General features: G+C 40.2%; 1 protein-coding gene across 2 annotated transcripts in view; it reads right to left on the minus strand.

Moving 5' to 3' along the window:
- PAXIP1 (PAX interacting protein 1) overlaps positions 1-25,318 on the minus strand; it is a 35,884-nt gene extending 10,566 nt beyond the window's left edge. For both annotated transcript variants that reach the window (XM_074831474.1, XM_074831465.1), the window contains exons 1-10: positions 25,222-25,318; positions 19,656-19,790; positions 17,667-17,710; positions 12,739-12,802; positions 11,663-11,776; positions 7,255-7,899; positions 3,679-4,405; positions 2,749-2,843; positions 1,692-1,787; positions 1,219-1,356 (exon numbers count right to left, since the gene is read on the minus strand). In XM_074831474.1, the coding sequence (XP_074687575.1) occupies positions 1,219-1,356; positions 1,692-1,787; positions 2,749-2,843; positions 3,679-4,405; positions 7,255-7,899; positions 11,663-11,776; positions 12,739-12,802; positions 17,667-17,710; positions 19,656-19,790; positions 25,222-25,308 (2,145 nt within the window). In that variant the 5' untranslated portion in view covers positions 25,309-25,318. The remainder of the gene's footprint in view (positions 1-1,218; positions 1,357-1,691; positions 1,788-2,748; positions 2,844-3,678; positions 4,406-7,254; positions 7,900-11,662; positions 11,777-12,738; positions 12,803-17,666; positions 17,711-19,655; positions 19,791-25,221) is intronic.
- Between the last annotated feature and the right edge of the window lie 1,598 nt (positions 25,319-26,916).

Here is a 26,916-nt window from a genome sequence, read left to right on the forward strand (position 1 = left end):
ATGGTACTTACAAAATATTCCCGTTGAAATTATTTTTCTGTTACTAACTTTTTTACATTACAACGAAAGATACAGTATCATGACCATGGCATATAGGCACTTAATTAAAACGTGGCTTGTAGCATACATAACAATACAATTTAAAAGTGATTTGTTTATACATAAAATTTTCAGGTTTCTAGCACCAGTTCTGACTCAGGAAGAACCATTTTCATTCTGCTGGTCAGCCTTTTCTCATTTACAAAGACTGCAGTTTTACTATGAAAGAACTCACAGCTGGTTTTCTCGCATGTCTCACCTCTTTCTTCTGCTGCTGTTTATATTCAGGAAACAGAGAAATGCTTAAATGTACTTGCCCTACTCTACTTTTAAAAATCTCCTGCCACAAAGCCAAATAACCTGTGCCAACAGATTATAGGTGGTGAACTGTAATTCCACTTCTTCCATTCTTACCCTTATTCTTGCCAAGTTTTCATTTTTGCCATTCTCCCTTTTTATTTAGGAAAAGGCATCAGCAATTTTGTTGCTGATAATAAACTATGTTTATTACATTACATATTACATTTACTACTAACCACTGTGTTCACATGCATATTGTTATATTCTGATTTTCCCAAACCTGTATTTCTTTCTATGTCTTTTAGAGCAGGCTAGTAGCAAGGGCATCATCCCGTATGTCTGCATCCAGCACACAGAAACACAATGCCAAGACATACTTTGGCACCTTGTTTTATAATGCACAGTGCATTTCAAGATGCATTCAATTCAACTGCAAGTTTACCTCTGAACCCCACAAAATTCAACTTTCCCAGTGCTTCTCATTGCACAGGCTACTGGAAGTGTGACCTATTCCCTGATTAACAGCACAGGCTTTCTTTTTTGATATTTGCTAGGTATTGACCCAGAAAAACCCTCAAAAAAATCCCCTCAAAACATTGGGTTATATACTGTTAGACGTGCTGTTAGTAAAAAACTGCACAGCTTGGATTCCTGTCATCTTGCTATGTATAACTCAGGCAATCTTTGCACCTCAGCACTCAGAACTTGGTAAGACTTGCAAAACACTCTGAATCACTCACTATTATGCACTAACAGAAGCTTTTCTTCTGAGACAAAAGAAATGTGCATTTTGCTTTGAGTAAGCACTTTCTAGTTGTATCTTAATACTGCTCATGTAATGAAGTAAGCATTCTTTAGAAGTAAGCTTTTTCTTCTTACATGTTGAGAGCATGGCTTCCCTCCTGGTGGAAATGCCACTGGAAAATGAAGGGCTCGATGAGGTGGTACCATTTTCTTCTTCTTCAAGATTGAGTTCAGCCAATGTGCTGTAATACATCTCTTCCTTTCTCTTAAAGCCTATGAATACATTCATAAACTGCTTTTAGAAACCAAAATACATATTTATTTTAAACTCTTTCTACAATACAAAGCTTCAATTTCGTGTGTTTTTCTCTATTTTTTCAGGATCCTCCTTCTCAAAGCATCTTTTTTAGTCTTCTCTGGAATAAATCTACTTAACTACATGCATTATAAAAGTTTGTTATACCATAAACCACAGATCATAAAAAAGCACATCATGAAAAACTTTAATTTTATATTCGCAATCTAAGCATGAAGTACATACTGTAAAGCCCTACCTTTCCAGCAATAAAACAAAAGCATGCATGAATACATGGTACTAGTTTGCTTACCTGAGCATACATGTTACTGACTTGGCTTTCACAGAGAAGATGAGTACATCTGCTTGTAAGGGTAGGGTCCACTGTCCCACCATGTGCTTGAATGACCTGGTAAGAGAACAAACCCAGAACTTCTAATATATGTAACAATTTTAAAATTACCCTAAGAAACAAACAGTCTGATATGAAAGCCTACTCTTTAGGACACTTGCCACCATTAGCACCATTTCACTGAAGAGTTACCCCCCCAAAAAAGGTTTGATATCTAGCTTAAGAACATTTCTGAAAAAAAATTGTGAAAACAAAATTAAATATGCACCTTTTCAGTGAGCTACAAAAAGTCTATTTTTTAGAATCAATTAAAAAAAACCCAAATAAAGATATATAAACAAAAATAACCCTTCTCACATTTTTATTTTTGCAGTATAACTATCAAACAATTTTTCATGAATTATTCAATTCTATCTCAGCAATAAACACAAGTGCTGTTAAAAATGTCAACAGCTTACTTGATTATGCAAAATTGTAGGGAAAATTCAACTATAAAATCCATCAGAAGTTTCTGAAGAACATCAAAGTCCTCTCATTTAGGAAAGGATACAATCAGATTTTTCTGAAAAATAGAAGTTGGCAAAAAATAGAAACACTCTATTCCTCCATCTTATTCACTCAGGTGGATACCTCACAGGCTATTAAATGCCAAGATCATATGCAAAAAAAAGTCTTCTTATACAATCAAGTTAAATAGCAATGCTGTATTACATTTGCTGCACTACAACTGCGTGATTAAAAGCATAAATAGTCAGGAAATAGTTAAGGCTATATCTTATTTAGCTAATGTTACGACTAAAGACCTAATTCAACCAGGCTGCACATATAAAGCATTTTTATTACTTCTTCTGGTCAGCTGCAGTTGAATAACGGTTTTTAGGTTGTAACACAAACATTACACAAAAGGATACCTAAAGAAAAGTGAACAGTGCTAAAATACTTCCAATAATTTCTTTTTGAATTTAGTTACTATGACATTATGCTATCACAGTTTTTTAAAAATACAGCAGAATCTTACCCGTTTCCAGGTCGCTAACAGCTGTTTGTCAGACATCTGTTCTGGGTAATCAGCAATTGCAAAGACACAGCCCAGTAGGAAATACTCTTCTGGAACTGGAATAGTTTGGCACATAAAAGAACAAAAAATTAAATACTTACAAGTCTGAAGAGTTCATCTCAGAACATATTTGCTACACTAATCTTTTCTATCACCAGGTTATAATCATCATTCAATTCTGAAGTAAATCTTTCTTGAGAAAAGCAAGATCCAAAATTGCAAAGCTGACAGCCACATCTAAAGACAGAGTTGAGCCCAGGTTGTGTGTGTTTTTTTTTTTTGTTCTGGGTGGGTTTCTTCCTGGAGGAAGGGGATTAAAGGGGCAGAAGGAAGGGGCACTGAAAGGAAAACGTAAGACAACTTACTCTTTTATACAGATCAGTTATGAATAGTCAAAACAATCAAAAAGCTTTCAGTTCTACTAGCATGGACAGAATTCAAAGCAGGGCATGGCAACCTTCTATCTGATACTGAATCCTCATTAATCTACTAGTATTTCCGAAATTTAAGATGTCTTTCCAGTTGTTATGCTGTCTGAAAGCTTTCCCCTTCCTCTCATCCAAAGCAAAAAAAAAAAAAAATAAAATTAAAAAATGTATGCTATGCATAGAGAACACTGTTCTCATAATTTATATGCTAGTGGCTTAAAGTATATATTTGAAAAGAGAACCTCGTCAGCGCTCTCATGGTTTTCAGATTTCTGGATCATCCTTAGTTATGATTTAAATCTGTTTGCCTAAAAATTAGTGAAACAGGTCCTGAGCCATGAATGGCATTTCTAAGTCTAACAATCCCATACCGTAAACACAGCATTATTTTTTCTATTCTAACCCACATTATGTCGTGTCATTAGCCACTTTTTTCCAGGATCAGAAGGCAATAATTACTAACTCTCCACAGCTGGATCGTGTCCAAAAAGCGGCTGCTGTTGCAGTTGTTGCTGTTGCTGCTGGTGGTGTTGTGGCTGCTGGGCTGCAACTTGATGCTGTAGTGTTTGAGATGTCTGAGTTAAGTGTTGTGTTGCCTGATTCTGCATTTGCTGTTGCTGATGCTGTTGGTGTAATCGCTGTAAGTGCTGCTGCTGTAACTGCTGCTGCTGCTGTATTTGCTGCTGCTGATGTTGCAGCTGTTGTTGTTGCAGATTCTGTTGCTGCAACTGCTGCAACTGTTGCTGTTGTAGCTGCTGCTGCTGCAACTGATGAAGTTGCTGTTGCAAAGCATGCTGCTGTTGGAACTGGAGCTGTTGCTGAGGCCGGTGTAGCTGCTGTTGAGCATGTAACTGCTGCTGTGGAAACTGAAGCTGCTGTTGTGCAAACTGGTGCTGCTGATGAACTTGCTGTTGCTGTTGTGAAAACTGATGAGGCTGTTGCTGTTGGAAAGACTGCTGGGATATCTGGGGTTGCTGCTGCTGCTGCTGTTGTAGCTGCATAAGTTGTTGAGGTTGAAGGTGTAAAAGAGGATGGTGCTGTTGCTGCTGTGCTTGATGTGACTGCTGTAATAAATGTGTCTCTGGTGTTAGTTTCACTTGACTAAACAGCACCGCATTTGGATGTGCCTGTTGGCTATGATTTACTTGTTGTTCTAAACTTTTTGTAGGTGCTGAAAGTGATTGTAATATCTAGAAAACAAAGATTAGTTTTGTGACCTTTTTGTTGTCATTCAGTTTTAAAAATATTTAAAGAACTACTGGGAAAATACAATTCTCAAAAGAACGCTATGCTTAAATATATTGTGAGCTAAACAAAAATCTTTAACTGTTAATAGCAAAATGAAAACACAGGACTTACACATAGAAAAGTGTGGAGGTACACGGCTCCTAAGGCAATGCGCATTTCAGCAAAATTTAAGATTAAAACCTATCCCTGTATTATTGATGATATCTCCAATAGCATTATGACTATTAACACTATATTAATAATTACACTGATCAACGCAATCAACTGTAATATTAATTTCACAATCCTGTTGGCTCATTAAGTTCAAAGTTTCTTTAACTTAATTGCTAATACTGCCTTTACTAATTAGTGCTGTTTGAAACATGGTAACAATACAACTTCACTTTCTTTTGAACCAATTCAGGAATATTTAGCTCTATTTTTTTAAACTGAATCCCAAAATACAAAGAAAAACATTGATCAGCTGAGCACTAATAGTTTCTTGGGGAGAAAAACCCTAACCACCTGTACTTAAGAATAATAGATTTTAGGCTTCCACAGAGTGCCAAAGTAATCTGGAGTTCAATTTCATTTTTAGATGTAGAACTCGTCGTTAAAGGAAAAATCATTTCACACTAAGCAGACACAAGTTAGCAAGACAGTTTTTAAAGCATCAGAAAAGGGAAAATGAGGCAAATTACTAACAGATTAGGATGAGTTCTACATATTTACTGAAGAATTTTAATATAAACTACCTATTAAAAATTAGAAGGAGCAATAGGAAACTCTAGATTTGCCATCCATAGTGTTTTAAATGTGAAATCAGCTTTGGTGAATCCTGCAAAGCTTGTTTCCTTCACCCACACTATTTCATCACATACAGTGTAAACTCCAGTGATGTGTGTGTGTGAGACAGAGTAAGTAATCAAAGCACATCACTACAACACAAAGCCAATTAACTGTATCCTCTCAATGAGATGTCCATCAACTCTTCACCAGAAGTGGCTCAAGTGGTTTTTACAATCAAAACATCTCAGGTTTCATCTAAGTAATTTTGATACTATTGGTATAGCATACATTTACAACCACAATTATCAATGCATTACCCATCACTAATGTCTAGACAGCACCACAGTATAAACATTCAATAACTAAAAATAACATACACAAAAAGAATATTTCCATGGCTCAGTATGAGGAGATAGCTTCATGCTGCTCTCCACAAAAAAAGTCCCAAAAGTCCAAATTACAGAAGCTTCAGGACACATATTTCAAAATAAAGGGATAAAACTTTCAAAAGTATCCTAGGGCTATATTCAGAAAGTACCTTTGTATCTGCAAAATGCCTTATTATTACAGATCTTGCCATTCAGCAGAAATCTGAGGTTTAAAGTAAACACTAACTTTCCAAGATTGTGCACCAAGATGTGGAATCCACCCAAGACTGGTACCCAAGCAGGATACAAAGTACAATTTAATCTAGCGAGAGGGAAGTTACAAGGAAAAAGGTAGAATTGGCATTCCTCCCTCTAGGAAGCAGATTCACAACTCTAAGATGCAAAGCTTTTCTCCACATGGAGCTAGCACAACAGCCTACACAGCAGCCTGATACAGTACCTGAGAACAGTCCTTGCACACCACAGTCAAGTCTCTAACAGACTTTTGGAGAAAAAAGTCTAGCTGAAGCATGATACCATCAACTGCCCTGTAGCTCTATAAATATTGCTTACAGAAGAATACTTCCACAGGGACACCACTAAAGAGTACTTGATAGTCCAGTGGCTGGGCTGTAGAAGATGTGGTGTTCAGACATGAAAGCATCAGCCAACTTACCAGCACTGGCCAACTGACCAGGATGTTGGCAGTTCTGCTCAGTCCTTACCCAGAAGTCTCAATCCTTAAACAATTCAAGGCACCAACAAGAGGAATCTAAGATTCAGTTCTAAAATGAAGCCTGTATTTCTATTTCATATTCAGAAGTCATATAGACAACAAAGAACCAACATTTCTGAGTGACTCGACTTTTTGTGTTTAAGTGCTAGCTGTAAGCTTCTATATTATTCAGACACCTTTGAAAGTTTTACCATCATATGAACATCCAAATAAATGCACCAGTGCAATTATTTAAGTAAAAGATATGTTTAACATTTACCAGCACCTACTTTTCTCATGTTTCCTTCCCATTAACATCTAAGAATTTCAATCCTGCAAGTTATTTCAGTGCATGCTCACTCACTTTTTATCTCCTTCTAAAAATAAATTAAATACAAAAGCTGCAATTATTTCAACTGTTCGAGTGGCATAAGAACTTGTAAATTAGGACTTCTCCATCATAATCCTGACTATACTATGTAACAACTTAATGATGCCCAGCAGAACAACATAGTATAGAACTGAACCTACTGTGAGAACAATCAATTTCACAGTTTTATGTGTTTATAGCACAAATAATTCCTTGCACTGAAGGAAAAGGGTATGAAATCAGGTTTCCTGAAGTAGTCAAAGAATTCTAAAATAATGAATTATTTTTTCTCTTAACAAGAAATCAGTACTGAAACTCTAAACCATGCTATAGTTAAACACAGCTTTACTCTTCCAAACATTTTTTCCAGATGCATTCTTACTTCTGTGAACCTGCTAGGAATGAAGTTACTTATTACGGGAAGGTTACTAATTTGGCCACAACTTCTGATACAGGGAACTTTTAATCCTCTGTACATTTATAGAACAATAAAAGGAAATTGAAGTTCTTGGATATGATAGTTCCTAAGAAAAAGTCCAATATCTTATAAATTAAAAATCCAACACTTACATGTGCTACATTTGATGGTCTATTAATCTGCTGAATATCAGCACTATTAGTAATATTCCTTAATGTCCGCATGGCTGGACTCCACGTAGTCATCATTTCCTGTCGATCAGAACTTTGGGCACCTTGTACTGAAGCCATTAGATTGCCTCTCATATCCGGAGGCAAAATATTACCTGGCACTGGTGGGACATTGGCACATAAATTAATTAACCCAGAGTCTTTCCCTTGAGGCAACCTACGCTTTGCTGCAGATGCCTGTGGGACTTCAGCTGGTGTCCAATTCAAATTCCTTTCCTGCTTTTCTGGAGAGGAATCTGAAGAATCATCAAACATCAGTTCCCCTTTTGCCTTATCAGCAGTAGTAGATTTTGGTGAAAAAACTTGATCACCCAACGGTGATCCTTCTCGAGAAGATGCTGGGCTCGATAGTTTTTCATCGGTACTAGCTTCATTTTGAGAATCTTGTTCTTCGTTTTCCACTTCTTCTTCCTCTTCTTCCTCCTCCTCCTCTTCCTCCTCGTATATAATTAAACGAGGATGATAAGGAGTCTCTTCTTTTTTAGTCTTATCAGCTACAGAATCCAGTACCCAGTCTGGTGTCACAATTTTAATGCTGTCCCGTTTACAAGCACATTCGTATTTTTCCTAGGAAAAAAAATAAGACTTTATTGAAAGACAAAAGATCCAAAATAACTTATTTGAGGGCAGGGCTAGAGCATGGAGAGGCAGATCACAAGAGGCTGTCCAATAACAGAAAGTGATCTCTCCCAGAACCAACAGGACAAACAAACTACACTACTGTGCGTAACCACAAGTTCCAGGAGATTAAAACAAAACCCTCCACATTTACAATATAAAGGACTCAGAAGACACAACTGCAGAAGATTAAGTCTTCACTTGCAACAACACCACTCCCAAAATTCTTCTCAAACCCAATCACCAAAGGATTCAAAAATCATGAAATCTGGTCCCAGAAAAGCCTTCAGAACTCCAGCCGCTGGGAACATCACAGTCAATACTAAGATGCAGCTCATTTTTTAGGTGGACATTAAGGTGAGTCTAAATACAGTTTATACTTACATTTTCTCCACTAAAAAAGGTAAAAGAACAAAAAAAACCAACACCACCATGAAAAAGCATTTAGGGAAAAATCAGAATTTCACAAGAGACAAATATTTACAAGGTGATCACTGAAAAAAATGCATTTCAGCTGGAATACAAATCAGAACCCAGTTGGGTATTTCCCATACACCTTCTCAGAAGCTGCAAACTGTAATACTGCCCTCAACTTGAAAGTTACACTTCTGTCCAAATATTAGCTAAATCCATTTCGATGAGAGGTTACGACGTTGACAAAGTAGAACACTTTATCCCTCCCTCCTTCCTTATCATTCCATCATTTTAAGATATATACAAACAGTAAAACTTCACTGATTCCTTTCCTAAGAAATAGAAGTAGACATAGAATCAGTGCTCTATTTATTCAAACATCCTCTTTCATGGAAACCCCTCACAAATATCAAGACAACGGGGAAAAAAAAAAGAGAAAACTTTCTTTAGAAGATTTGAAACTAATTTCAGGATCTAATATTTAGAAGTGATTGAACTGGGATTTTCTTTGTATGTCAAACAATATAAATTAACAACTAGCACACTCAGAGGAAATTAATTTAATTTAATGATTCTCTAGAGTTATTTCCTACAATGAAACTGTCATTCATACACAATAAAGAGATTACAGATGAAACCAAGTTTATTTGCAGATATGAGTTTTCATTCTTTGTGGTGAGAATTATTAAGAATCTTGTTTTATCATCTTGTGTCTAGTCAAAGCAATCATTTCAGTTTTCACTAGTGTCAAAACTGTTCTCATTACAAACTGCTGCAGATTCCCTTGTAGTAGTATGTCAGAGCAGCAGGACTAGAAGCATTTTAAATAATCATCTTATAAAATTGTTCCCATTCAATGATTATGTAAATTAAACAAGATAGATATTTTATCCTACAGATATGAAATGCTAATGTGTTTTTTCCCAGTTTCTTGACTGGCAAGCTCAAGACAACATCCTTTGCTCTGAAAAGCTCATGATTTAAGACATCACTTCTTAAATGTATACCACTGACTCTTAAAAATACCATGTTAGGTAGCAAAGCTCTTTGTCCAAGCATTACATTCTGCTGTGATGGAGGACACAACTAGAGGGATGTTTGTTCTGAATCTTCCACAGAAGATCATGCACTTAAAAACCCCAAAAACCAACACCCCACCCCACCCCCAAAAAACAAATCTATAAAGGTTCTTGTAGTTTTAAATGAAACAGGGAAGAAAAAGCAAGCATTTCTCATGTCCGCACCTTCTCTTCTCCCAATGCCAGCCCACGTTTTATTCTAAGGCACTTTTCTATGTATTGCATACATAAGGCTATTGTCGTCCTACTAGCCACGTGTTTTTCTCTATCTTAGTATTAGATAGCTTACATTAACTCCAAAATATGAAAGGGTTCATTGGCAGGAAAATATACTCGATTTGTATAAAACATTAGAGACTTGACAAAGTTTCACAGTTTATGTAAGGAGGTAGTGTATAGAACCTGATCTTAGAGTTACTCACATTCAAATAACTAACCTGTGTGACCTCTCCCACTGATTTCAAATTTAAAAAAAAAAAAAGCTGATGGAAACATGCTTATGTTATTAAAGGACAAAAAAAAGAAACCAAAAACTTGCTCTATCAACCATGTTAACTAAAAGCATCCAAGCAATCATTTTTAAGTGAGCTTCAGTTTGTTATAAGTATTTTCAGTCTCTGAAAAAACACACTAAATCAATTACAAACATATTTCTTCTTCAGGAGGAGGAGTACCTGAACACTTCATGAAGTTTCAGTGAACTATTACAACCAAAGCATTACCAGCATTTTAGTAGAGGAGGCTATTCTGATGTGCTCAATGCTGTCTTTAGCCAGTGACCTGATCTTTCTGATTCAGTTTCTCCATTTCCATAAAGACAGCAACACTTGACTTCCTACATGGGAGTAGGAACTCAAATGATGATACTAACTTAGCAGGAGCTGTGGACCATCTTGAGGGTAGAGAGGCGTTACAGAGAGATTTGGATACAGCTGGGCAACCACCAACTGTATGAAATTTAACAGAAGCACATGCTCGATTCTGCACCTGGGATGGGGTAATCCTGGTTATGCGTACAAACTGGGGGACAAGAGGCTGGAGAGCAGCCCTGCGGAAAGAGACCTGGGTTGATGTTAAGTTGAATATGAGTCAACAGTGTGCCCCGGCAGCCAGAAGCAACAACCATGTCCTGGGGTGCGTCAAGCACAGCACAGCTAACAGGTCAAGGAAGGTGATTGTCCCACTCTACACTGCACTGGTGCAGCTCCACCTCCAGTACTGTGGGCAGTTTTGGGAGCCTCAATTTAGCTGAGAAGGACATCAAACTATTTGAGTGTGTCCAGAGGAGGACGACCAAGATGGCGAAAGGTCACTTGGTTTGTTCAGCTTGGAGAAGAGAAGGCTGAGGGGTGACCTCATCACAGTCTACAGCTTCTTCCAGGCGGGCAGCGGAAGGGGAGACGCTGATCTCCTCTCTTTCATGACCACTGACAGGACATGAAGCTGCATCAGGGGAAGTTCAGATCAGACATTAGGAAAAGGTTCCTCACTGAGAGGGGGGTCAGTTCCTGGAACAGGCTCCCCAGGGAAGTGGTCATGACCCCAAGCCTGTCAGAGTTTAAGGAGCATCTGTACGATGTTCTTAGTCACATGGTTTAGTCTTAGGTAGTCCTGAGAGGAGGACAGAGTTGGACTCAATGATCCTTATGGGTCCCCTTCCAACTGGAGATAGGCTATGATGCTACAATGGGAGTGATTTGAGGTATGACTGCTTTATCAGCAGTTGGGCAGGAATACTGTGCACTGTTTATCCTACCATCTCTCTTTAAGAGTCTTCTTTAAGAAAAATAAAACCAACAAAAACCCTGTTCCTCCTTCTGCTCTCTTTATTCCTTTCTCCCTCACATCATTGAAGGGCATTTTACAATCCTGTCCTTCATTTTTCTTCACTGATTCTGTATCTACAGATTTACAAATCACAATCACATATGATTATGACATATCAAAATTAGGTTAAGATAAACAGAAGAATAAAATGCTTTATTCAACCAGAAATACAAATACCGATATGAAATTGGACATCTTTTGAATTAATCAGACTAAAAGCCATGCAGAAAATAAATATGAACTGAATAGCTGCGTAATTGTGTTGAATTTAGCTGTTCAAGACTAACAAACAGTCTTAAGAATCCTAACTTCAGGGAGATGGAAAATTTTTGATTATTCAAAAGCAAATGAGAGCTACAACAAGAAGAATTGTACATGTAATAAACTCTTACCCCCTTTGGCTCAGGCACAATCAAATGAGTACACTTATTATTGAGGCTCAGCTGGCAATTCCCTCCATAAAAAGTAATCAAAGCCCACAGCGTACTTCGGTCTTCAGATGAAACCTAAAAGGAGGTAAATAAGCCTTTTAGTTCCATGCAACCAGCTGCCTTCTGCTTGAAGAATTTTAGTACAATCCATGACATACCATTTACAAGTCTGGCTAATGTATTACCTATCACTTTTAAATACCAAATTAGCATGAAAGTTAAGGAGAAAAAAGGGTGACAGAGACATGCAACAAGAAAAGACATTAAGCAATCATTTTTAACCTGCACAGAGAAAAACATTCTTCACTCCTATAAAACTCAACACTAATGTATCACTTTCCACAAGAGAAAAGAGTTAGCCATCAAGCAATTATCTTAGACAATCTGTTTAAATTCATTAAACAGAATCTTAGCAAGTAGACCAAATTAACAGCCTGTGTAAACACATGCAACATTTATTTCTAACAATTTATGTTCCAGCAATGTCCCCCTCCCCTGTCAAGAAAGTCACATGTATTTAAGCCACTACCATTCAGTTAGTGACAGTCTGACAGGAAGAATTCGTTAAAACGTCTAAAGCACATATATGCATATATTCCATCAGCACCTAGGGCATTATCCTGTCCGTCTGCACACACACACTAGTCGTGGATCTATAGAGCTGGCTATGAACACAAGCCACTGAAGCACCACCTTTCCTCTTACTTTACTCTTTGGCACCCTTGTTAAGGTTTCAGTGCAGAAGTAGGTAAAACGAGTTGACTGAATATTGTGTTAATGCAGGACCAAAGACTTTATAGTCTAGTGCACTCTGCATTTTAGAATCACCATACAGCTGAATACAAGATGAATCATTGATTGAACGTTCACAGTTCATGCCCTCATTTTCAGTGAAAAACTGTCTTGGGTGATAACTCACCTAACATACAGAAAAAAAATCATAATACAACAGAAAAACTGGTATCTCTCCTGAAAAAAACAAAGCATCGCACACATATTGTAAATTAGAGTAGACTAAAATATGGCTCACTTCTTACCTGAGAGAGACAAGCAGTGACTCCAAAAAAGATCTGACATGATTCTGGAGAAAAGCCATTTACACTGGAAAGCAGGTGTCAAGGATGCAAAAGAGATTCCTGAGGGACATTAGAAGAAAATTAAATGGTGTGCATATTAATTCTCAGATATTATCAAGTATTTGACCATTCAGAAACTTTTATCTTTAAAAGCATATTGTCTGTTTCGAATTCAAGTTGTATGCATCAAGAAAAAACTGAGGCACAAACTGGATCAGGAAACCTCTAATATTATGACCGATGTTGATAACATTATAAACCTGTCTCTTCCCAGAACAGCTCCCTAGGCCCATCTCAGGGTGCTTAGCTTATAGGAGTCAAGTCATTATCAAGAGCTTTCTTCCATTATCAAGTGCTTATCTTCCATGCTTAGAAAGACAGGAGAATCTGAAGAAGTTTTAGCTACAGTCAGCAACAGACAATATCGAAGTATTATGACACACAAGAAATTCAGTAAAACATGACAGACCAAGAGAAGTGTTTTTCTAAAATGAAAGCTAATAGCAGACACCTGTGAGAAAGTTAAAGTGCCTTTTTTGCACAGTTATTAAAAAAGATGGCAATCTGGTGGATGACTTCATTTAAAACCAGCGAGAAATAAAAGCAGAGCCTTAAAAAAAAAAAAAAGGGAAAAAAAAAGAAGATAGGTTAGAAGGCAATACAGAAACCAGAGGTTTCAGAAATGGCTAAGTTTGGTAACCAAACAGTAGAGGTTTTGGTTGAAAATTTCTTAGATTTCTTTTAGAACCTAACCTGCCCTTGGCAATTTCTCAAAGACTGGAAAAGTAGAAACAGTTTCCTGGTTATCAAGTCCACGAAAGGCACTGAACAACAAACATGTCAAGGGACAAGCTCATATATCAAGAAAAACAACAAACCAAACAAAGTATTAGAGAGATTATCTGCACACAGTAGGAGGCAAGTCAGTATAACCAAGTATCAGATCTTCCACAGCTGATTTTTTCCTCCTAAGGTATAACTCTGCATTGGAAGTTGGCTAGGCAATAGATATGGGGAGGGGGGGGGGGAATCTAGGAGCTACTGTGAAACACAAATGGAGAAAAAAAACCACACTGGGATGTAGAAACAGAAGCACAGCCTGAAACTAACAGGAAGTTTTCCACCATGCTTTCAAAGTTCAACAAGATCTCTGGTAGCAATGCATATTTGTTTTCAAATGCATGAAAGAGATAGATAAATGAAACAGTATGTGAAAAAGAGCAGTAAGAATTTTTACAGACCTAGTAAATATGACTTAAAAGAGGAAACTGAAAGACCAGAATGGATGTGTTTAAGAAGCTAAGATGACACATCTTCGAATCCTGTAAAAGCTGCCAAATGAAGAGAGAACAGAGAACTAATTTGTTCTCTCTTTTCAGAGTGGCTCACATAAATCAAAACAGGGTTAGACTGAAGCACAGTAATGGGGTTAAAACTCCAACAACACAATAGTGACGCACTGTAAGCTGACTGGTGAGACTATGAAATCTTCACTATGGGAGGGGCCTCGTGAAACAGGAGAGAGAACACTTTGACAGAAGTGACCTGGGAAAGACAGATGGACCATCTGACTTCTGTAACTTCCCTCCCTTTTCTACACTTTCATACGACTTTGTGTTTAAGATACATGCATATCTTGTTGGTAAAAATGACTACAGAAGCAGATGTTCATTGTGGTACAAGTCCACATTGAGATTTTGGAAATGAAATAAAATTGCCTTCCCTGTGCTGTTGACGGATGCACCAGCAATACTTAAATTCTGTGACCCAGAAGAGACAACACACAGCAAGCTGACAACAAAGCCCAGAGCACTTTAAAATTTAAGAATAGATTACTGTCATTATCCAGAATACTCCAAGAAGTTCAAGTCTGATGAACATCCTAAATTTCACTGTGTTGCTCAGTATGTCATCTAAGGTAGAGATTCAGTACTGGATCTTTCAAATGTGTACAGTTGTCTACTCCCTGCCTTAACATCTGCTCCTAGCACATAAAGCAGCAACAGCTCAGTATTTAACTTTTAAGAGGTCTACCAGTTTGACTGCAGCTTGCACTCTCTAAAGAATAGGAGTGAAATAGACCCTCTTAAAACAGTTAGAAGGATCACAACAATAACATTGCAAGTGGGTCTGGAAAACAAAAAAGAGGGTATGCAACAAAGCTCACTTTTTTTCCTCCCAGCAACCAAAATTCACAAGTGTTCTGACCCTCTTTCATCTGTACAAGACCTTGGAAAAATAAATCCTCCTCATTCTTTATTTTGCTGCCATCAAGAGAAATTAGGAAAGAAAACACCAGCCCTCTTTATGGCATTATAACTGAGGTTTTCATACACAAAACTGTCTTTCCTTCTTCACGAAGGCTGCTTCCAGATTAATTTTTCTGTTACTTCACTTCAACTGCAAGTTAGTCACATTTTGCAAACATAGTTCACACAGAACAGGAGAACACTCTGCCTTCTGAAGTTCCCCCTAGTGAAAACAACTTTCTCAGTGGAATGTTAAAATGTATTTATAAGAAACAGGCAAAATTATTGTGCTTTTATATTGTCTTAAATCTTCCTACATTAAACTTCACTTTTAACAACTGACAGGCAAATGCCCATCAAATACATACTGGAATTGGTTAAGCCAACATAAAATCTTTAAGGCTCTTACTAAATCCATACATCACTGACAAAATATGTTTCTAGGACTTGTTTCTTCAGAAATTCAATGACCACTTTGGGCATTAAAACTCTAAATTAAAACATAACAAAAGACAAAAATGTGGAATCTCAAACCTCTACCTAAACAGGGTCCAAAACCAATCAACTGTAAGCTATTCCTGTTAACTACTGTATTTTCTTCATTATGGTAGTACCTAAAACCCTAATGAAAGGCTGAATGTCGCTGCACTAGAAGTGATAGAGAGACTGAAACAGAACAAAGTTAAGACTTAACAACCAATTTTTGGGAACACTACAAGGCTCAGAATAAAATCTAAAACCACCAGGTTCTAAGGACATGAAGTGCTAGCAAGAATATAAGTCAAAGGTCCAAGGACCATTTATTGCTGACAGGTGTACCAAACTTCCTTCTTCCACGCAACTCAAGAACATGATACTACTGAGACCTGGTCTTTTCATTTGACCATTCCTATATACCCACAATAAAGACTTCCTGAGCAACAGCCCTTGAGGGCTACATTCACACATTTATTGCTACAATTTAGTGATGGACTGCATCACTCAGTGGTTTTATCTGTTGATTTTCTTCTGGGTATGTAATAACGGCAGCTCTTAAGGGTACCCTCTTAAAAATCCCTAGTTTCAGACAGAAGACCAATTTTCTAATAGTGCAATTTCTCCACGGAAGGAACAACGCTAACAATGCAATGCTAGGTTACTTAAGCCTGAAAATTTAGCTAATACCAAGCTATTTTATTATTTTTTCAACCAGTCCTCAGGAACAGGGAAAAGGTTTACAGATGTGTGACATAAGCAACTGTACGCTCCCATCCTGATGATGAAAGGATGATGAACACATTTATTATTCCCAGATGCAAAAGACAAAAATCACCAGCCTAGATCACATTACAATAATCAACTTATTTTTAATACAGGAGTAGCTCTGCTAATTTGAGTTTTGCCACGTAATGTTTGGTGCATTTTTTCCACTTGGAAGCCAAGTCTTTCAGGAAAAGCTTTCTTCTGCTTCAGTCAGAAGACTATGGCAAGTGTTTCACACTAACTGCTGAATCCTATCTGACATGTTGATTATCATGATCGAAACAGCTGCAAAGACCTCACTGTATCATTTTATCTGATGAATTCAATTCCTTCTCTTCCTACAGTTCACTCCCCAAGCTGAATGCTCTTGCAGAAATAGAGAATATACAGCTATTTCCAAAATAGTCAAGACGCAGCAAGATGCAAAGGCACATACCTTGAAATACTGGGTATAAAACATGAATGCTGAACCACTGAAGCACATTAAGACCCGATTTCCTATTACGAACACCTGGATTATTGCATCTACCACCTCTTGTTTTCCATTATAGATACAACCACCTGCTAACCTCATTCCAAAATGAGATCTCATGCCTGACAGCATACCTCCCTAGGCCTGGCATTCTTTGTTGCGACCGTCTGCTCGTATCTGTACTGAAACGTATTGCTCTGCTTCAGCTTTTCCATATACAGAATCTTTACTGTGAATTGTCTGAGAAAAAATGCACGATTTTTTCTCTCTATAATAATAGCCACTGTCACCATTCCTGTGATCCAAAGAAAAAATTGAGGCGAACACAAATAAAGATGAAACAGTAATAACTGACAAGAAAAGGAAGGAATATGGTATCCATATGCAATATATGCTCCCAAAAAGTTCAGAACTGTAGATCTAGCCAAACACAAACAACAAGGGTCTACAAAAGGCAGGGACAGACTATCCCAAAAATGGGAATACTAACACTATCTGTATATAAAGTGTTATTTATATTACAGTGTTGATATGAGTTATTATGTATTTACCCCTTATTTAATTCTGCTTCTAGAAAAGGCAGAATAGGCTCTTCTACTCTGAACCATCATTTACCCCCTTACTGCACTCGAGCGATTTTCCTGGATCCTCACAGTTAATTATCAACTTCCAGCTAAAATGTTTTGAGTCCATTTGATGACAGTTTTCTTGCAAGTGCCTATTAAGCATCCAAAATAGCCAGAGGGACAAGAAAACTGAAGTAAGACAAAGAAGCTCCAAGCACGCTGCAATCTTGGCAGGCAAAACACATCCTATCATTTAAAAAATGTAAGCTGTATGTACTTGAAACAGTCTTTAATCCCTCAATGGTACCTATTTTAACATGCTTCCTATAGAATTGATTCAAATTTTAACTTAAAGGATACGGCAGAAGAGCTCCACAGCGAACAGACAAGATCACCCAGGAAGGCTGAAAAATAAAAACCACAAGACATTAAAAACCTTGGTCTGCATGTATAAAGTATGAATAACCTTCCAAGTTTGTAATATAGCTAGTTTCAAAATATATCTCCCAGCTTTGAAAGGCTAAGTGTTTCACAGACATTGTACTTAGGTCTTTACAAAAAAACCTTTTGATTTAATTGTAAGAGTTAATATAAAGACTGCTCAAAGGATATACAGCAATATGGGAGCAAGACCCCTTTCTCTCATCCTTCTACTGTGTCAGGAAAACCATTTACAGTATTTATTCATCCTCTCCCTTTTTTCAGTTCTCCCTGCCCTGAAAAAAACAAAAATCCCCCACAAAAAACCCAATCTTACACTCATCACCAAGAAGTCAGGAACCATATCTTACACAGAAAGAAGTTTCTAAGCACACAAGCAATGCTGGCTGCTAAGCACACAGGTGATGGCCCCTAACTGACAGTATTCTGGGACAGAAGGGCTCAAAGGGAGAGAGGGAAGTGGTGAAGAACGGAGGAGATATAGGACAGTGGTCCCAATACAGCATATAAGGAAGAAGGGGGAAGAGTGGCATCACATTCAGTATGAAATTACTTTTCCTCAAAAACAAACAAAAAATATCGTAGTATCAATGTTTATGGTGCCCAATTCCTGCTATTCTCTCTCCCTTAGAAGGTATATTAAAAAAAAAAACCTAAAACCATTTAATGCATAACTCCTCAGTCCTCTGCAAAAAAGAATGGGAGATTCTCCTCCCTCAAGTTTTTCTCTTCCTTACTCTCTGTAACAAGCTACCTTTGCCTCTGACTTCCATTCCCTTAATACTGAGTTCAATCTTCCTGATTACAGATCATGCTGTGATGTTTTCAGGTCAAACTAAGTGACATTACTGAAAGACTTGCTCTCATTTGGCAAATGAAAAAGTTTAGCTAGTAGCAGTTAGAAAATTAAATTAAGTAAATGGCATTAGAAAGCAGAAAGCACTGTTACAATGCTGATGTCCTTCCTTCACATGAGAATGGCAGCAGTCGTCTTGTTTATAAGATGAAAGTTATGCCATAGAACACTTCAGAAAAAGGAATTAAAAATTAATCAGCACACCCACTATAACCATAAGGTCTCCAGCTAAACACCTTTCATTTTCTGAAATTAATTTGTACTTCTACAGTGTCAGGTAAACTCCCATGACATAAACTATCCAAATTCTCTACTGCTACCAGCAATTATATGAAAAAAATAACCCAAAATCATGTACCCAAAGGTATTGGCAGTGAAATACAGGTGCTTTTTCTTCTAATCACTCTCATGACTTGCAGAGTGACAAGTTCACATTTTCAAACATGAAGCCCAGAATCTTGCACTGGAAAACATAAGACAGTATTGCAAGATAGTAACAAAATACCGGTAATTCCGGTATGAGTAAGGAAAAAAACCCCAAAAACCCACAATCTTGAAAAACTAAAATCAAGAGGGAAAAAAAAAAAAAAATCTATTTTTCTACAAGTCCCTATTGTTTAAAATTAGCGTAGTACACATACGCAGAATCAACAAAATAATTTTGCATCTTGTCAATTATATGCATTTTAAAAAACCCTCAGCAGTCCACTCTTATTCTAAATTGAGGTTTTCCATCACCAGAAGCTTGCAAGAACCTTCCCATCAGAAACATTTCTAAAGTACAGCTAATAGGACACCACCTCAGATGACTGAAGGAAGAATCTGGAAAAAAAACAAAACAGAGGACAAAAAAACCCCAAACCACTGATAGATACAGAGCAATGAGAGAAAGGAGATGTAAGTCTATCAGTCAGGGTAAAAGGTGGTGTAACAAGAATAAAATATTTTTAAAGGTATGTTTTATTTGGTCATCATCCTAACATGAATGTTTTCTTTTATAACAGTGAAGTATCCACCTCAGTACTTGATCAATATCATGGATGAGTCATCACCTTTACCACAGGGAGATCAAAAACTTCACGAGATTCTCCAACTTCTGGATTGTCCCCATCTTCTGAAATAATATGTGAAGCCAGTGCATTGTAAGAAACTTCCTTTGCTTTCCCAGCTTTCAAAAGTTGAATAACCTAAACCCAAAAGAGAAAAGGGAGAAGTCAATAATTTTTAGCACCTTTTATTTGAGAAAAACATTAACACAAGAACACACTAACACATGAGAGGAACGAATATGACCTGTCTTGGTTGTTCTCCTGTAAGTGGCTAGCACTCTTTCTGAAGTTGCCAGATGCATCCCATTTAAAACCTGATTGCCAATGGTTTACACCTCTGCTATATTTTAATCATTCAAGTTGAAGATTTACTTTCCAAAATAATTCAGGCTGGGCCAGAAATCTGGAAAATGTCAAAATATTTCCAAAACATACATTCCTCAAAAAACATCTCAAAACAATTTTCTCTCGGGCAGGGTAAGAAAACCCTTCTTCTCAGTGTTTGTAATGGTAGCTTTGGAAGCATTTGAATATACTTTAAAAGATGAGCTTGAAGTTTTAAGAAGGCAACCCAATAATTACCTTAGAAAAGGTAACATCGTAACTGTACATTGCAGTCTTCATAGGAAATCTTCCAGATTTAGCCAGTTATTTACTTGGATAGAGGGGGGAAAAAACGTTCATGCATTTTCTGTAAATGTTCATTTAATAGGTAAGAAAAGAATTCCATCTTCACCAAATGCATTTGGTTCCAATATTTCCAGATCCAATCAATACACCTCATCCCAGAGCGTACGATTAAGTTTGAAAAAGCCATCCAGCTGCTCCAAAACAGTGCAGCCAGACAGAAGAGCTGAGGAAAGAACATGTCTAATACCCCCTTGGAATGAGAAGGATCTGCAAGCAAAAAAAAAAGTTGTAAGCACTGTCTTGAGAAGGGAAAACCTTCTAGTAAAGAGTTGACTTATTGGGAAAAGAAGTGATGGAGGACAAAGAGATTTAGAGAAATAAGAAAAAAAAAATAGGCCACATGCTCGTTAAGTTACTACCTTAAGAAGCTGGAATTGAAATGTCTCACTTCATTGCTCTGTCTTCAGAAAATGCAAAACACCTCACAACTCACAAAGCACATCTTACTCCTGTTCTTGCAAGGCCCATGGAGAAGATGTTGGTTTAAGAGTTCAGCATTCTCCTAGCTCAACTGTAGAGGTCTGTGTGAGGAATCCAGTCCTGCCCCCCAATAATGGGATTCACTTTTATTTGAATAAAAGTAACAGAGAAGGTAGTGGGGTATAGAGGGGAGGAAGAGAAAAATGTTTTCAAATATTAAGGTCTAGCGTTTAAATGTTTAAAATGCCAGTTAAGACTATTCTTTCCTTTCATTATTCGGAAATAAATAGAGTTTCACTTCATAATGATTTTGCAGAACCAAACTGGTATGATGTTCATTCTCCAAAACCTGCTCAAGACAGATGTCTATCCCTCACAACCTGCTGGGGACAGGGACACTCCCTTCGTAACAGGATGCTCTCCCCACAACAGTGAACAGCAGAGAGCAAGGCACTGCACTCATCGAACAAAATACGAAGTCATTGGTCCTTAAGCAATTACTACTTAGCCTGTACACTAAACAGGACAAAGAAGGCACTGAAAGAGAGACTCAAAACGTAGTGTAGGGCTGTTATGAAGCATCTCTGCTAAGCAGAAAAACAAGGATGGAAAAATTGGCACTCAGTGAGGGGGCAATTTTGGCATTTCCTGACTGAAGTACCTGACTTTAAAATGCCATTTTTTAAAAAAATCAACTTTTTTCTGCAATGGATGAATATGTGAGATTATCAAATTACAGAAGAATTATTCTAAAATAATGAAGAAAACTGATAATGAGATGGCTGTTCTTGCCACCACACAGTCAGGAATGGGAGGGAATGTTTTGTTCTACACACCAATCTCCTAAGCCACGGGACACCTTCCTGTATGAAATCCCATTAACCACAAGGTAACACAAGATGCTATAATTCCAATGGGAAAAGCTAAATCAAAATAAAGCACTTTTGAAAATAGTAGATATTTAAGAACAGCCACACCACACAAGGTTCTTGTCTCACACAGCTCTCCCTGAGCTGCAAGCCCCATTCAACTCTTTCAGGGAAAGCAAAAACCAGGAGTGAATGTAATGAATGCTGAGCACCCAAATCTGACAGCACAAGACAGAAGTTACAAGTAATGAGCTGGAAGTATGAATTTTTTTATATCGAAACAATGCTGCATTAAAGTGTTTGTGCAGAGTCTGCTTATGCAAAAAGTTACTCTAGTTTCAGGTCATAAGTTTAAACACTATAACTATGATAGATAATAACTTCATGTGATTATTTAAAGTGGTACGAAAAAGACTTTTCCTAATTTAGCTCATGTCAACTTCAAAATCCTGTTAGAACACAACTCCTTCAGTTTAAGGAGTGCCTGGACAGAAAAGTTGTATTGGCACAGTTAAAGAACTTCACCTATACTAGTATCAACCATATACCTGTAACTAGAAAATAAAATGCTGAAAAGCCCTAATATGATCATTGTAAAAAATCCTGTACTTCAGGTGTTAGTTCATACCCATTAAATGAAATTTCATTTTTTTGGGAATATAAATTTTACCTTTGTCCTCTCCCACTAAAATGCTGGAAGAAACAAGAGGAATAGTTCAAAGCAAAGAAGAAAGAACGGGAATAAAAAAAAAAGTAATAATAAAACAAGAGATAACCAGAACCCAAATATCCTGCTCAAAGTCCTTATGCTGCATTGCATTACTTTTTATCTCTTTCTGTATGAAATACTGATTTTAACTGTTGTTACCAAAGCATGATGGTTTGGGTTTACATCTTTAGGAAAGTAGGAAAATCATTCATTTAAAAAAATAATAGCTGATATCTACTCATCACCCCCTGTAAAGTGTGAGCAGCCAAATGCACATCCCAATGGAATGGATTTAAAGTTGAGAGCCAGCATCCTAATTCCCTCTCATTTGCCAAAGAACATCTAGGCACAATTCCAGACTTTTGTTTCCCTTCTAGTTTATGCTAGGTAATCGGTATGCAGTTACCCACCTGAATATAAACTTTTTTTTTTTCTTCTTACTCTTGGATTTGTTTTGATTAGAGTGGTCACTTGTGCTAGGCCTGTTTTAATGTTTATTAAGATAACTGGTTTTCCATGAAACCACTTGGAAAATTAGGGTGATCAAAGCGTGCTCCTCTCCAAAAGATGAAGGAGGAAACTTCTTTTCAAAATCAAGCTAGCATCTGTTTGTATATGAAGAAGTAAAGAGCCCCAAATATATTATATTACTAATGGAACAACACTATAAGAACTGTTTTTAAAAGCAGTTTGTGGAGTTTAGAATTTCTGCCTTCTGTCTCAGTTCAAAACACGATTGGTAAACACTCCTCTTGTTCAGGTTGCTCCCAGGGTACCACAGAGGGCACCTGCAGAAGAAAGGACAAAGGCACCCACGAAGAGCTGGCCCCAAGCTCAGCCCAACATACTTCCTTGCTCTGACATCGGCTCTGCAACCCAGCCCAGGCAGGGCTCAGCCCTCCCCAGTGCCTGGTGCTCCCGAGGGCTCACCAGTGCAGGCACCAGTACAGGCAGAAGAGAGCCCTGGCCTCCGTATAACACCGTGCCAGGCCAGCAAGCCATTTCAGAAACCAGAGCACCGGAGGGAACAGTGTTTAAACAGGCCAGCCAGCCACAGAAACAGCTCAGAGCCACAGGACTTCTCAACTCACGATGAGAAAGTGGCTAAGGAGCTCCCAGAATGACCTGGTCTTGGAAGCAGCGTAGCCAGTTCTGCTGCAGTGCTGTGCCTGACCTCAGCAACTCCACCAGAGCCACCTTCGGCGTCTGCCTGCAACCCAGAGAAGCCATCCACAAATAGAGGAGAATTTAGTGTACCTAATTTTGAGCAAATCAAAGCCTTAAGGCAATGACACCAACTGCTAAGAAAAATAAAACTTAACATAAGAAAGAAAACCAGATTAACAGAATGCTTGTTTACTCACTCTATGGGAATACCACTGATTGTCTTGCTATGTCAACACAGAACTAACTACATGCCTTTTGGGACACTATTTATATGATAAATGATATACGAGAGTCCTATTGTTTTGTTGCACTCATCTTCCTACACACAGTAATATTGCTGCTATAGGTTTTTTTTTTTAATACAGGAATTGTTATTCAAGCTCTAACATGTTGTCAAAAAATTTATGTCTGAAGACCTTGGGGTTTTTTTCCTGCTCTTAACTATATTCCTAGACTGTATTTCTTTTAGCATATAATCCTATTCCTATGAATAAAAACTCTCTCAACAGGTCAGTGCCTATGTCTCAAGTTCACTTAAAGGCCTGGAAGAGTCAGTGAATGCCAAAACATGAGATTAAATGAACCCAATGCTGAACTACGATTCAACTGCAGCAACTACCAAAGCAGCAAAGACTTTCATTTCAGTGTGAAATGCGTAGTAATCTGCACGAAGGTGCTGTCCGAAAGCTAGATACGGTACACTTCAAACACTCGTCTAATTGGACATGCCACAGAAACTTTTTTTAAAACCACCTTCACCCAACATGACTGGGTGTTATTAACTAGAAGGCCAATTTCATCATCTCGGGGATTGCCCTAAACCAGAGTAGGCCAACCTTGTCGTGCAGGGTATTGCCCTAGGTCAGAGGGCTGGATGGTCATTTGTCAGCACCTTCTGCTCCTTGCCTCCTCTGCGTCAGGGCAGGGAAAATACGGAGATGACGCCTCAACCACATCAGCACCTCTGCACACCCAACGGGTCCAAAAGGTCCTGGGGCGGGCACCAGAGCCCCGGGGGTCCCGGGCTGAGCCCACACCGCGGCGGGAGGGGAGCGGGCGGGCAGGCACGTCCGTGTGGGGAGGGGGCAGCCCGCCAAGCCATCCTTTACGAAGCCTCCCTGCGCCGAGAGCGGCCTGCCACCCTCACCGTCCTGGATCCGGATACAGCGGCGGGGCGGGGACGGGAGGGGCCGGGGCTGCCACCGCGGGGCGCCGAGGGCGGGCAGGCGGGCGGGCCCCAGCGCGGCCCTGCGGAGCGGCCCACAGCCGGGCCGGAGGAGCGGCCGGCAGAGCCGCTGCCCCGCTCAACGGCCGGCTGCCCGCCCGGCCCGGGCTGGCACAGGAAGTCCCTTCGCCCGCCCCTCCTCCGCTCAGGCGGCTACAGGGCCTGCGCGCCGGGGCCGCTGGCTCCCATGGCGGGTGGCGGCGCGCTGCCCGCGGGCACGGCCGATACCGGCCGTTACCCCGCCCCACCCCCCAGGGGCGCGCGCGCTCCCCGCCCCCCCCCCCCGCGCCTTTCCCGGGAGGCGGCCGGGCGCGTGCGGCGAAGCGGCGCGTGAGCGTCGAGCCCGCGCGGGAAGTGTCGGGGCGGGGGGGGGGGGGGGGGGGGGGGAGAGAGGAGCTGGACGATCCCCCATTGCCCCCCCCGGGCGTGGGGTGGGGGCACGGGAGGAGGGAGCCGAGGGAGGGGGCACGGGGGAGGGTGACCCGGTACCTTGGGGTCGATGTCTCCCACCACGAAGAACTTGACATCTTTGAACATCTCCTCCGGCACTTTCAGCTCCTCCTCGTCCGCCGACATGGTCCCGGCCGCCGGCACCGCGGCCCCCCCCGCGCCCCCTCCCAGATCCCCCCTGCGCTCGCCGCGGAGAGCCGCTGGGGCCCGGGTCTCCCGTCCCCTCCCCCCGCTCGAGCCGCCGAACCGCGCGAGCAAGGCGCGCGCTGCGGGACACACCATCCCCCGCCGGGACGCGGGGGGGGGGCAGCGGGAGGGGAGACCCGCCCGCTCACCGCGGCTCCCCCCGCCCGAGCAGCTGCCCCCGCTGCCGCGGGACAGCGCCGGGCTCCGATCCGCGGGCGCTGCCTCTGCTCCTCCCGCTCTCTCCGAACCGGACCGGGAGCCAGCATCCGGGCCCACGGCTCCCCCCGCACGAACGCGATGGACTCGCCCCGAACGACAGAGGCGGGCAACGGGGATGCCCGGACCCGCCCCTTGGCAAGCGGGCGAGGGAAGGGGGGAGGGGAGCTCCCCGCCCGCCAGCCCCGCCTCTCAGCACCGCCCCAGGCCCCGCCCCGGCCCCGCCCCCGGCCCCGCCGCGGCACGGATCTCCTCAGCCGCTGCCGCCGTCCGCTCCCGCCCCGGCGCGGCCTCGCCTCCCCCCGCACCCCGCAGGCGGGGCGAAGGGGCCCTCGCAGGGCCGAGGGCAGCAGTGGGTGGCGGCCGGCGGCCCCCTCATACGGCGGGTTTCCGTGCGCCCCCTGAGTCCTGGTCCCCGGGCTGGGCCTTGCATGGCTCTGAGGGCCCGGGCCAGGCTGCAGCCGCACTCCTCATCCTCAAAACCGCGGTGAAAGCGAGGAGTCAAGGCTGTGGTACTCCCATTTTCTTCATTATTTCAGGCTTTCATCTCTGTCCATCGGGGGAAATTAAGCAACAGCCAGCGACTCACCACTGCAAGCAGTGACAAACAATACACTACATACGCTGTACACAAGTTACAATATTTTGCTCTTGCCAGTTTCAAACCATTTTCTCAATTCATCAAGAACCTTTCGAAATTCAGTCCTTTCCCAAAAAAAAACATGTTACCCCTTCCAGCTGGGAGTGTCTGCAAATCCAATAGGTGTGATACCTATTCCATCATCCAACTTGCTAATGAACATACTGACTACTACCGAAATCATACTTTTTCCCTCAGAAGTCTACTCAAAGCATCCTTCTATGTTGATGGTAAACTATTCAAACCTAGAGGGGGATGTACCTTTCCTAACATCAGATAACTGACCAGGAAACAGAAATAAACACTTTACCTTTATAAAATGACAGCTGTAGTCCACAGAGAGAAATGAGCACTTTCAAGAGCCTGATTGATCCAGCATATTTTAAACATTTGTGCATTGTCCAATAAACTTTGCCCCCACATTACTCTTTCCAAAGGAGTTTTGGACAATATTTCCCTCCCATACTTAAAAGTTACAAGATGGCATCAAAAGGCTTACCGAAATTAAAATACAGGACACCTATTGTTTGCCTCCTATCTACAAGGCCTGTCACACTCTCCCAGGAGAAAATTAGATTTCTTTAACCTGAGTTATTCCTGAAATATAACTGGTAGAAACTACTAATCTGTTTACAAGCAATTTATTATTTATCCAGTATTTTGGGGGGACTTGAAGTGAAATTTGTAGTATA

The sequence above is a fragment of the Strix aluco genome, chromosome 1, assembly GCF_031877795.1.
Source record: "Strix aluco isolate bStrAlu1 chromosome 1, bStrAlu1.hap1, whole genome shotgun sequence".
NCBI lineage: Eukaryota > Metazoa > Chordata > Aves > Strigiformes > Strigidae > Strix > Strix aluco.